The sequence below is a fragment of the Cordyceps fumosorosea genome (assembly GCF_001636725.1).
Source record: "Cordyceps fumosorosea ARSEF 2679 chromosome Unknown scaffold_1, whole genome shotgun sequence".
NCBI classification, from domain to species: Eukaryota; Fungi; Ascomycota; class Sordariomycetes; order Hypocreales; family Cordycipitaceae; genus Cordyceps; species Cordyceps fumosorosea.
In genome coordinates this window covers 1,714,277-1,725,609 of record NW_017387301.1, presented here as the reverse complement: position 1 = coordinate 1,725,609, position 11,333 = coordinate 1,714,277, and the positions used below count along the sequence as shown (strand labels likewise).

Genomic DNA, 11,333 nt, shown 5'->3' with positions numbered 1-11,333 from the left:
TCAAGGCTTGGGTATGCGAATCGTCTTGCTGGTCATGAGGCAGCCGTGGAGGACAAAGATCAGCACGGCCGGGTGAAACTCGAGCGACGTGCCCTCAAAGCAGACGCCCCAGGGGACGGCGTCGAGGATCCAGCCCTTGTGCAACCAGTAGGCCATGACGCCATCAAGGGCGAGCGAGGTGGGGATCGGGGTGCCCTCAAAGTACTTGCTCTTGCCCGACTCGTCCTTGGGTAGGACGGCGACGGTGACGTTGAAGCGGGCGAGGCGGGTGAGGCCGCAGAGGACGAAGAAAGTCAGGGCGAGCGTGTCGGCGACGGAGCGGAGGCCGATGGTGAATGCGACCATTGCGGGGGCGACGCCAAAGGAGATCTGGGCGGCGGGTGTTAGGGATACGATGGTGCGATTGCAGTAAAGAGGGAGAGGGGCAAGAATATCACGAGGGGGGAGAGGGGGGACAAGTGGGAGAACGTACCAGATCGGCCAGAGAGTCGAGCTCCTGGCCCATGAGGCTGCTCTTCTTCCTCCAGCGCGCCACCTTGCCGTCAAAGGCGTCAAAGAAGAAGCCAAAGGGCAGGAAGTAGAGCGCGAGCCAGAGGTTTCCGTGGGCGGAGGGATCGGCGTCGAGGCAGTAGCGCAGCGAGGAGAAGATGGACATGACGCCGCAGAAGCCTGTTAAGTGTAGCGCGCGGTTAGCTTTTCAGCTCGTGTGGTTGAGGTGACCCCCCAGGTTTGATTCAGCCAGCAGAACCACCGGAACGCATGGGCGCATACCGTTCATGAGGGTGATGAGATCGGCCAGGTGCATGGCGCGGACGAGGGAGAAATGGCCGACGTCGGCGGAGAGCAGCGTCTTTTGCTTGTCGACGGCTAGAACAAGAGGCAAGGGTTAGCGGTTTGTGGTGGATGCAGCCTCAGCATCGCCCCTTGTCGGGTGCCTCCAATGAAGATTTCGCAGGTACCGAAAGGAAATGGACATCCATACCGGGCTGGTTCACGAGAGCGGCGTCCTTGTCGAGGCGGCCGCCGTTGGGGGCGCCGGCACTTGTTCGCTTCGACATGGTTTTTTTCCGGGGCGACGGCGGCGTGACGGTTTGTTGTGCGAAGAGTAGCTAAAATCGCTAGATGAAGGAAAAAAGAATACCAAGCTCTCGCAATGATGCTATCGGGATAAGAAAATGTGCTGAGTTGGGAAGTGTGAGTGTGGTGTGAATGCCGGGGGAGGGGGGCAATCTATGAAGAAGAGAGAAAGAAGACGTTGAAAGTTGGTGACATCAACGATAGCTAGTGGGTGGGATGCAATGCGAAGGCGAGGAAAAAAAGTTGGGGTGAAGAGGAGTAGGAGCAGCAGAAGCAGGGAAGCGAGTGAGCAGCCGCTGGAGCTAACCTAGAGCTATGTACAGTATGTACATACGTATGTACATACATACATAGCTCTAGGTACTAAGGTAGTTAGTGTAGTTAGTTAGAACATAAGTACCTGTAGGTTAGTTGGGAGCTTGGGCACCTTGCTCCAGGCAGCATGTGGCTGTGCTGGCGCTGGCACCATAAGACAGAGAGACACAAACATAGCTGGGGGAGAAGGCGTGGCGGTAACTTTTTCTGCCCGTACCAATGATCCATCATGTATGATGCAAGACCACACTCGTTCTTTTCTTGTCCGTCTCTATAACGAACTTGATAATACAAGCCCAAAACGGGCGAGCGTGCACAAAGGAGGATACACTGAGTGGCGTGCGCCACAAGCAGGTTTGGCGGGGTCAGCAGTTGTTTTCTTCCCTCTCATCGGCTTGTGGCTTGCCTCTCTGGTCGGGCGGATGTTTGCTCAAATACGATTATTCGTAGGAAAGGAAAGAAAACACGGTCACTGGGGGGGACTTGACCTGCCTAGACAAGCAAAGGAGATTTATTTGAATAAAAAAAAATCAGACAGGCATATTCCTCTGCTGCAAGGACCTCAACAACTCAGCCACACATCATCACCACCACTGCAGGTACAGCATGTGAATGCCCATATCCATCACCGTCATCCCGCATTGATGTCCCTAGCACCATCGATTCTATAGCGCGTAATCATAACAGGCACATGCTTGCTTCACATGGCCGTGCGACATACTCTCCTGGTCGAGATGCTTTTTAACACCCCTCCCCCCAGCCTCTACCTTGACTTGATCAGCATGTGATGATGAATCCGCTATCATAAGTAGTAGCACTTACCTTGTCCCATACCTCAATCATAGGCTCAGCTGTTGTTTATTCTACAGACATATTCACCTTCTATCGGCCAACATCCCCATCATAACTACCAACAGACAGTCATGCACTTAAACCAACTCAGCATACTGCATGGTCAGGTAGCCTCGATATCGAAATACTTGATAGATAAACTCGATAGCCAGACTAGACCGTATATTATAGTCAAATTTATGTACAGATAAAATACCAATCACCGATAAACCATCCGCTGCAACTCTGCAGTAGGCCAGCATTTAGCCTTATCCCTGGTTTCGTATTAACATTACTCTATGATGCTTGCCTCCCACCTTCGGCATTGCCCCATCGACAACGACGGGGAGCGCTTATCATGACATGCTCAAAACCTTCGCTGCATCTTCAACTGGAAATTCATACAATATCCATTGCGTTCTGCTTGTCGTTCACTCATCGCGTTACCACTACAGAAATGCTGTCGAGCTGAGACCTGTATGTGCCCGAGACGCCGCAGATCGTGTATCCTCTTGGTGGTATAATAGTGTGGCTGCAACCTGTTACTGTTCCATTCTTGACATTGTTACACCTTACATACCTTGATCCGCCATACGGATTGCCAAAAATGCGTGATTTGCGACCCAGGCTAGTCAAAAGCTGGAGGCCCTGTATGGTTGACCCTCCCTTGACAGTAAAGCCACTCAAGTACTCGCCTCGTCGCAGATCTAGAAATGTTAGCGGAAATCCTGCTTCTCCGCACCGCGCCTGCTTACCAAAGTCGTAGGTATCGCCTCTAATCTTTCCTGCCCGGCTTCCGAAAAGTTGAGTCTTGTCATCATCGTACACAAACTCGAGCCCGTAAATCACATCGACGTCATGGTAGACGTTCATTCGTACCATGATTCGGTCGGTTTGGGCCGAGGTAAATAATAAGTCCTCTGGCTCCTCCTTCGGTGGCTGGGCAGTTCCAAATTGACAGCTGCGGAAACCCTGTTTCGAGCCTTTGATTTTGATTGCCTGTGCCTTGGAGATGAATTGTTTGACATTTTCTACTTCCAGAGAGTTGCCACCATGAGACTTGATTGACAGTCGTATAGGGCCTTTTCGCATGGTCTCTGGCAGTCTCGTTATGATATCTTGCTCCGATAGAGCAACTTGGCGATGTGTCGTGGTGCTGTCTAGAGGAAATTCCATCCAAGAGCGGCAAACTCGGTCACCTTCACCATAAATCTCCACGAACGAGATACCAGAGGGAGCGACGGCTAATAGAGTATTGTTCTCGACAGCATATGCTTGCACGCTGGCATCAGACCTGCAAGGCGGGTCGCGTGGAAGTCTAAAGGTCGGATGTGCGCGGAAACGAAGACAGTCCAGTCTGTGCCATGCACACTCGTCTCCTTGCAGTGCCAATCCCCCCTTTGTTTTTGTCCTTGTCGAGTATGCTTCACGTGTAACAAATGTGCGGCTGAAGACGACATAATCTTTCAACATGACACCTGTTTCTTGGCGTGGACAGCCAAACATGCGGCCAACTTCCTGCAAATGTGCCCCAATACCCACATTGGCAGCTTCCCACGAGCTGCCCGCTTCGCCGGCCCAATTTCCGACAAGCTGTGTGTCGGTTGGAGTGCAATCTGTAAAAGACGGCACTATTTCCTCTAAGCTCGAGGGATAATGTTGTAAAAACTGAGAACCCAGTAGTGCGATATCGGCTTCATCAGGGTTGCTTGATGTTGTCGTTTCGGCTGCGACAACATCATCGGGGGAGATATCCCAATCAATATCAAGGAGCATCGCGGCGAGGTGATTCCTCTGGCCGGGAAGAGGATGGAAGTAGGCCCTGATAGAATCGGCCACCTCCTCTTTCATAGCCTCCCTGCTAGCCGCTGTCGTATCCCGCGAGTCTGCGAGTTGCTGTAGCTCGGCAACCGTCTTATTGCAGCGGATAACGTGCACTCTAGCTTCGGATCGCATGTTGCCAGTCTCGCGATCACGGTAGTTAGCAGAGCCTGTGGTCCATTCTTCTTCGAATCGAAATGTCCTGCGTCCCATCTTGTTGCGCCACATCTGTTCGGCGGTAAACGCCTGCCATAAGTAAGCAGCCATTCTGTACTTGCGAATGGCTGTTTCGAGGCCGTTGCCTTCTCTTTCGGCGCGTGTTGGCGTAGTAGGAAATGTGGCTGGGGAATCTTTCGCGAGCATAATGGCAAGCTGCAGTGGCGGGGCTCTCATCGAGGGAATCATGTGAATGGTGATGTGGGATGAATGAATCGGGTTAGAAGAGCTGCTGTTGGGCAGCTTGGGCGAGGCAAAGTCGAAGCGCAGCTTATTGGGGCCGGGGTTGAGGTAGGCCACGGCCTTGAAGTGGGAATCGCATACGGGCCAACTGAGGGGTGGAATGTCGTCGTCTAGCCTACTCAGTGTTATTGTACCGTCAATGGGGGTATTCGCGGTCGCTGATTCGCCAATAGTGCCGTAGAGGAGAACTGTCTTTTGATACACCTGTAGATGGCATTAGCATGGGCAGCCAAGAAGAGACGTACAGCACTGTGCTTCACGACAAAGCGCATCGATCATAGCTTGAGCGTGCACAGTGGGGAGAGGTTTACTGACCCAGGAATTTTCGTTGATATTGTGAATGCGCGGTGCGTATTTGGACAAGGGGATGTTGGACTTGCCGCCGAGAGCGACTGAACCCAAGCCAGACATGCCGGGGACACTTTGGGTGCTATATCTGCTTGCATTGCTCCCGTTGCCAGGCAGGGTTGGGCGTGAGGATGTCTGGGTGAGCGGTTCGCCGTTGTCCTTGAGCTGAAGGTTGAGGGCAGGGTCTGAATTGTGAGAAATGGACGGCGGGGTGACGGAGCCGCTCGATGCGGCGGTACCATGGCTCACGGCGCCATCACTAGATGTGTCCGTGGAGGCCTCGGTACGGAAACTGGCCTTGGACCGGCGGCGTAGCTCCTTGAGGAATCTGGGGGCCATTGTGAGAGGTTGGCGGGAGAGCTAGACAGCGTCGAGCGGCGGCTTCGAGGCCGTATGGGGGGCCGTAGGCCGAAGATGAGTGGTGGCGCAGTTTTCTGAGAGAATTGAAGGCGGGCCGGACGAGGAAGAACGGGGAGAGGTAGAAGAGAAGCGATTGAGTGTTTGTTTAGCGAGGGGGGTTGGTGGAGAGAAGCCTCGTAAAGGCTCTCTTGGCCAGAGACGCGCGTCAGAGGCAAAGCAGTTATGATGCGCAAGTCACTAGGAGCTGGCGGTTAGAGGGCAGGAGGTCCTTTCCCCAACGAAGATGATGGAATTGGTTAAGAGGAAGCTGCAGTTGGCGGCAGAAATGGCCAGGATGAGGAGCAATGGACGGAAGTTGCAGTCAGACAGAGTCAGAGGGCGAAAGAAACAAACAAGGTAGGCGAGTTGGCGGAACAGGCGGGCATGTGGTGTGGTGGCGGTAGCAAGAACCAGGGTGATTTATTGATTGACGGATTCGGAGCAGATGAAGGGGGCGGGGGGGGGCCAGTGATGCGGCCACTGCCTTGTCGAATACTGGGTGAGAGAAGCTGTAGGGGGGATACAGCAATGATGGCAAAAGAGGTGATGGAGTAATGGAGTAATGGCGTAATGGAGAGAGGGAAACAGAGACTCAGAGGTATTTGGGATTTTCTTGGTGCTGATGATCCATGCTTGTGTTCGTGTCCCAGTTGCGTGTGGCTTGGCGTGACGTGCATGAGGTGAAGGTACCTCCTTGCTTGGTTGTCTCACAGATAGTACCGACCTCCTCTAATGCAGATTAACCGTACTAAAACGGTCAAAACGGTAACTAACTATGTACATAGGTAGTACCTAGTTGTATGTACGTAGGCGCCAGGTAGATTAAACGTGGAGCACAATGGGCTAAAAAAAAAAAAAAAAATTAGAGGAAACCGAGTACTGACGGTGGAAATGATGAATAAATCAAAACCCGACAGCTGCTCAAGACAGCTGAGTCGCCTGTCCATCATGATCAAATGGGTGTGCTGGCTGCCATGCCAATAGGCCAGCCATACTCGGAGCCAAAGCAAAGCCCACGGGAGAACCCACCTGGAAGCGGAGCCGCATCGCATGCAAGCGACGCACTTGGCAGTCGGGCCACTAACAACCTCACTAGCAAGTTGACTAGAAGCCAGATAGCCGGCCGACATGGGTTGCCAGGTCGGCCGGTGGCGCCAGTCCGCTCAGTACGAGCACAATGCTGCAATGACGTTGCATGTTGCATTCATCCTGTTTGCCCGCAAACGTTTGGCCGCCCTGATACCTTATCTCGGCAGCCAATGTTTTCAGCATGCAGGCAAGCTTCATTACAGATAGGTACCAATAATAAGGTATATCAATTTAGTTTCATGAAAACGCGACACGTGCCTTTCTCACTTTTTGTCGTCACCATTCGCTTCCTTTGCTCTCTTCAGATTTGGAAGCTGCCATTCCTCTTCCCAGCCACACCTTTCCGCCACATCCCGCGACGTTGTACCCTGGCTGGCTTGATGCTATAGTAGCTAACCTACACAAACTTCCTTTTCACCAATCAGGATTCTGCAAAATGGCAAGACTTGGAAGAATCTTCCGATCCTAATAAACATGGCCTTTTCCAACTGCCTAAATTACCCGCCGTCGTGTACCCAGCATCCATCTATTGTGCTCCATAACAACTACTCCGTGCACATATTCATTCATTCCCACATGTCGTGCGCCGCCCCTTACTGTTTATGTACAAAGGCCACCACCTCATCGCCGATGAGCATCACCTTCTATCGCATGTTTCCATGTTCCGCATTGATCCAGCTTGCCATGTTATCCTTTTTCATTCATCCATCCATCACTCCTCTGCATCCCGGGACCAGTCTTCATCCTCACTATACTCTACAACTAGCCACACTTTCTGATTTGACCATTTAAAATTTCAGCCTAACCGACTGCTAACTACCAGCATCATACTCATTCCCATGCCCGTAATTCCCTCTCCCATCACCCTGTTGCAGCCCGGGCATCCATATCTGTGACGGGGATCGTCCCTTTTCCAGGAACTGGTGCACACCATCCCATTCACCTCCGGCCCTTTTGCTCCGCCACCTCTGCCCCAATTGAAGCGCCACACTGGCGTCAGGAACTTTGCAACAAAGATCTACAACGGCACGGGGAGCACAGGGTACCTAACCCAAGAACTAGTTTATGGTTCGTCGGACAGTTGGCGGATGCAAGGCGATGGATGACTGGGCACCTTTTTTTCCCATGCGACATGGTTATCAGGGCGGCGTTGATGCCCATCCAGTCCAACGTTTCTCCAAGCTCAGATCATTGGCTTACCCTATAGCAGTTTCTCTTTGCCACTCCAACCCTCTCTACTTTACCCTTTTGTGCTACATGATGAGAGGCATATATGTGCCCTGTGCTGTGTTACACTGGTCTCAGCCCAGCCCAGCTGGCATATTTTATTGGCCGTTCTGTATCCAGGAGAACCCTCGTGCAGATGCTGTAACACAGCGTCATTGACTGATCATCTAACATGCTCGCCTCTCGACGACGACGAATTGTTCTACAAAGCATCGCCACTGCAAAGCCCCGACCCAGCCACAGACATACCATACCATTGCAGGGCGACTCACTGCCAGGTCAGGTTAAGCCACATTCCAGTGCATTGTTGCATCGCCAGTACCGATGTGTCCCACGATCGCTCCGTCAGGCAGGGGAGCTAGTGGTGAGGACCAACAAGGGAGAGTAGAGATATGGGAGGAAGGGCCGGCAAGCCGGAAAGATATACCGCAAGAAGCGGCAATGGCGGCTCAATTAACATGATACGGACGGATGGATGCGCCCCGTGCCCGTAATGTTCGTTGGAGGTTGATTATCGACGTCGTCCAATACGCTTAGTATGAGTTGTTAGCCGAGGGTTTAGCCGCTGAATCTCAGCCACAGCAGCCACCTCACCCCGCCTCAAGATGCATTTGCGCTCACCGATCAAGTGGTAAAAAAAAAGAAGGTGGCATTTCCAGGCACAAGATGGGTTCCATTAGTTAGATCAGTGGACCCACCCGAGACATGGAAGTGCAGAACATGCCGTGCCGCAGACTGCACCGCATTGGAATCCCTGGATGGGGAGGTTCCCGAGGAATGCTCGACATTTGCGCAGAAACTGGAGGATCGGCTGTCTGTCAAACCCTGCCAGTTTCCCCGTCGGCCGAGAGATGAAGGCAGAAGAGAGGGGAAAAAGACAAGAGAGAGGAGGTGTTTGTACGGAGTACGGCGTACAAATTACCTACCTAGTACCTCTAGCAGAAGTCCATATCGGCTTCCAGGAGGGCGCAGATTAACCGGCAGGTGAAGCGACGGAGGCAGGAAATGTTTCCGTGCCTCCCATGTTTGTTGGTTGCCGTGCTGACCTGCGCCAGCGCCCTGCATTTTAACGTACCTGACCCATGAGAAGCAGGCGCAGGTTGCACAAGTGAGCAGGCTGAGGCGGAGGTCCGTGTTGCTGCCCAAGGTGTCACGACAGGATATTGCAATATCGAGCAGGCCACCAAAAATAGGTGCCGACCTACCCCGTGCGGATGACCTGTCCGTACCTTGCATGAAAGCTTCTTGGAAATAGCGTAGCGTAGAAGCAATGATGGTAGTTTGCACGAGGCCATGCTGGACGTTCAGGTGGGCCTGGACTCGGGCTGGTTTGCAGATGGTTTGATTGAGGACGAGATTTTCTTTGTCTCATGGAGCCGGACCGGGCCAAGCAGGGTCTACCGGTAAGCACCTTGGTGCCTTGTTAGCAGGTACTGCCTCACGACTCACGAGCCGCCCTCGGTGAATTGATGAACCATAATCTATTGAAGGCGACGTTGGAGCGATTTCGGCTCATAATGTACCTGCCATGTCTAATTTGCACAATTCATTGACTTTCTGCACCTGTAGTGTATGTATGTAGGTAACCGCCCGCTGGTCCGTTTCACGCAAGGCGCTGCCCACTAAGATTGGCCGCCGGACATGCTGCCTGGCTGACCTGCTGGCGCCCCCCAGAATCCACTGGTCTTAGCCACTAACAGCTCTAACAGTCCAGGCCAAACAGGTAAAACAGTCAGGCCTAACAGGCCAAGCCAAGCAACCACTTCACCTCCTCCTTCCACCTCCTCCTGCCCTGGCCTGAGCTGCACCACTTTTTGCATTTCCCTTCCCTTGAACCGCTACCGCCAGATCATCTGCTTCCAATCCGCCACCCCCAACCTCGAAAACCTCTGCAAATTACGTCCCTGACAGTCTTTCAGCATTGGCTACGATCAACGAGTATTTTATCATGTCGTCGCCCTGGAAAAAGCAGCCCGAGGACGTCGCCGACTCCATCTTGAAGAGGGCCGAAGTGAGCAAGGTCAGTCAGTGAAGGGATGCACGATGCATTTTTCTACCCCAGCAACGGCGCAAACTGTCTGCGCTGCACCACCCAGCAACAGCCACATGAAATACCCCTCAAATGCACAAACTGCGCCCAAGACGCTTGCTAACTTTCTATTCTCTCCATATAGATTGCTCGTCGTTTGCAAGACCGTCTCGCTCTCGCCCAGTTCAAAGCCAAGCATGGTTGGGAGAACCTGACCCTCGACACCATTGAACCCAAGATGGAGGAGGAGATGCGCCTCAAGAAGCTCTACGAAGGCGACGTCCTCTCTGACTCCTCCTCCGGCTCCGACCTCCCCTATCCGAAAAAGACACTCATGAGCTCTCCCCTTAAGGCGCCCATATTTTCCGACGCCATTGGGTCCAGCAATGGAAGCTCGGGCCACCGAAAGCGCACATACATCGCATCCTTCAACGATATCCCGTCCAGCCCAAGCAAGCGCTTCCGCGCCTCGCCTACGCTTCACAAGTCTTTCCAGAGTTATTCCTCTTGGAAGGACGCCCATCAATTGGCCCAGTCGTCCCCCATCAAGCCCCGCAGACAGCCGCACTTCACCACCTCGTCCGGCCCCGACGTGTCCTTCTTCCGCCGGCGCCGCACGCCCAACGAGCTCGGCTCGCCCAATTTTGCTGGTGCTTCCGATAACGACGAAGACCTCTTGCCGGCCCATTCCTTTAGCATGAACAATTTGAGATCCTCGCCGCCTCGCACCCCACCCATGCAGAATCGGGCCCTTCCCAACAAGCGCAAAGCACACGGCAGCCCAGCGCCCATGGGCAAGTCTGGCGAGGAGGGCGCCGACTTGCTTCTCTACCTCGCCGCTTCTCCCTCTCCCGCCGTCACGGCCAACCGAGGACGCATGGAGCGCCTCACTACCCCGCCTCCCAAGACCCCGAAGAGCAGCAAGCTTGATCTGCCATCGTCTATGATGACGACACCGGGCGGCAGCAACCTCTTCCCCAGCACACCCGGCACAGGGTTCGACTTGGCTGAATTTGTCAACATCACCCCGAGCCCAGCACAGAAGCAATGGAGAACCCCCGCTCCCGCGAACGGGACCCGCACGCCTATGAGCATTGCCAGGAGACGACTGACTTTCGATGACCCCATGGCCTGAGACGAGTGTCGCATGTACACCCTCGCCACCACTTATCTTATTTGTACATGATACCACGACCGTACAAAGTGCTCCTACGCATTTCAATGTCTCTTTTTTTTATCTATTATTTATTGCCTTGGCAAGTGTCAGATCATTTGATTTTGTTAATTTAGCGTTGTCGTCAACGAGTCTCCGGCGAGACAGTTCGCTGCCATTCGCCGGCTGGGTTGGTATCTTCTATGTCCATTTTGGGAGGAGAGTGATTGGGAGTCTTACAAGTTTTCCAGGTATGGGAACAGGCGCATGTAGGATGCGGCATTGTATTATTGAATTTACTCTACAGTTTAGGTGTCTTTGTTGCGTCTGCTCGTTGAAGCATTGGAGTTGCCTCGTTTTAGATGACTGGGGGTGCGGACCAAGACGAACGCTTGTTTTTGTACCATTCGTGTGCGAGTGTTTGGACAGTGAAGAAGATAAACATTCAATGCTAATTAGTCTACCTTATACCGCTTCCTCTTTAATGCAGTCGCTAGTTGTGATGTGAGTTTGCTCTATGATGCATGCATTCCGAGGTAGTCGCCCTTGGCTTCAGGTTAGACGGCGCTAACACGAGGTCCCGTC

At 53.1% G+C, this 11,333-nt stretch overlaps 3 protein-coding genes across 3 annotated transcripts; 1 reads left to right on the top strand and 2 right to left on the bottom strand.

The window, feature by feature from the left end:
- Positions 1-1,058, bottom strand: ISF_00558 (CDP-diacylglycerol--serine O-phosphatidyltransferase, fungal; the record flags this gene model as incomplete). The annotated part of the gene is made up of 4 exons (XM_018844165.1): positions 1-369; positions 473-669; positions 772-867; positions 983-1,058. 4 exons carry the CDS (start codon positions 1,056-1,058, stop codon positions 1-3), a joined length of 738 nt encoding a protein of 245 aa, XP_018708615.1.
- Positions 1,059-2,795: 1,737 nt separating this feature from the next.
- ISF_00557 (Mannose-binding lectin) lies at positions 2,796-5,190 on the bottom strand (the record flags this gene model as incomplete). The annotated part of the gene is made up of 3 exons (XM_018844164.1): positions 2,796-2,851; positions 2,979-4,691; positions 4,749-5,190. The coding sequence occupies 3 exons, from the start codon at positions 5,188-5,190 to the stop codon at positions 2,796-2,798; spliced, it is 2,211 nt and encodes a 736-aa protein (XP_018708614.1).
- Positions 5,191-9,514: 4,324 nt separating this feature from the next.
- Positions 9,515-10,730, top strand: ISF_00556 (cyclin-dependent kinase; the record flags this gene model as incomplete). The annotated part of the gene is made up of 2 exons (XM_018844163.1): positions 9,515-9,586; positions 9,741-10,730. The coding sequence occupies 2 exons, from the start codon at positions 9,515-9,517 to the stop codon at positions 10,728-10,730; spliced, it is 1,062 nt and encodes a 353-aa protein (XP_018708613.1).
- Positions 10,731-11,333: the final 603 nt, after the last annotated feature.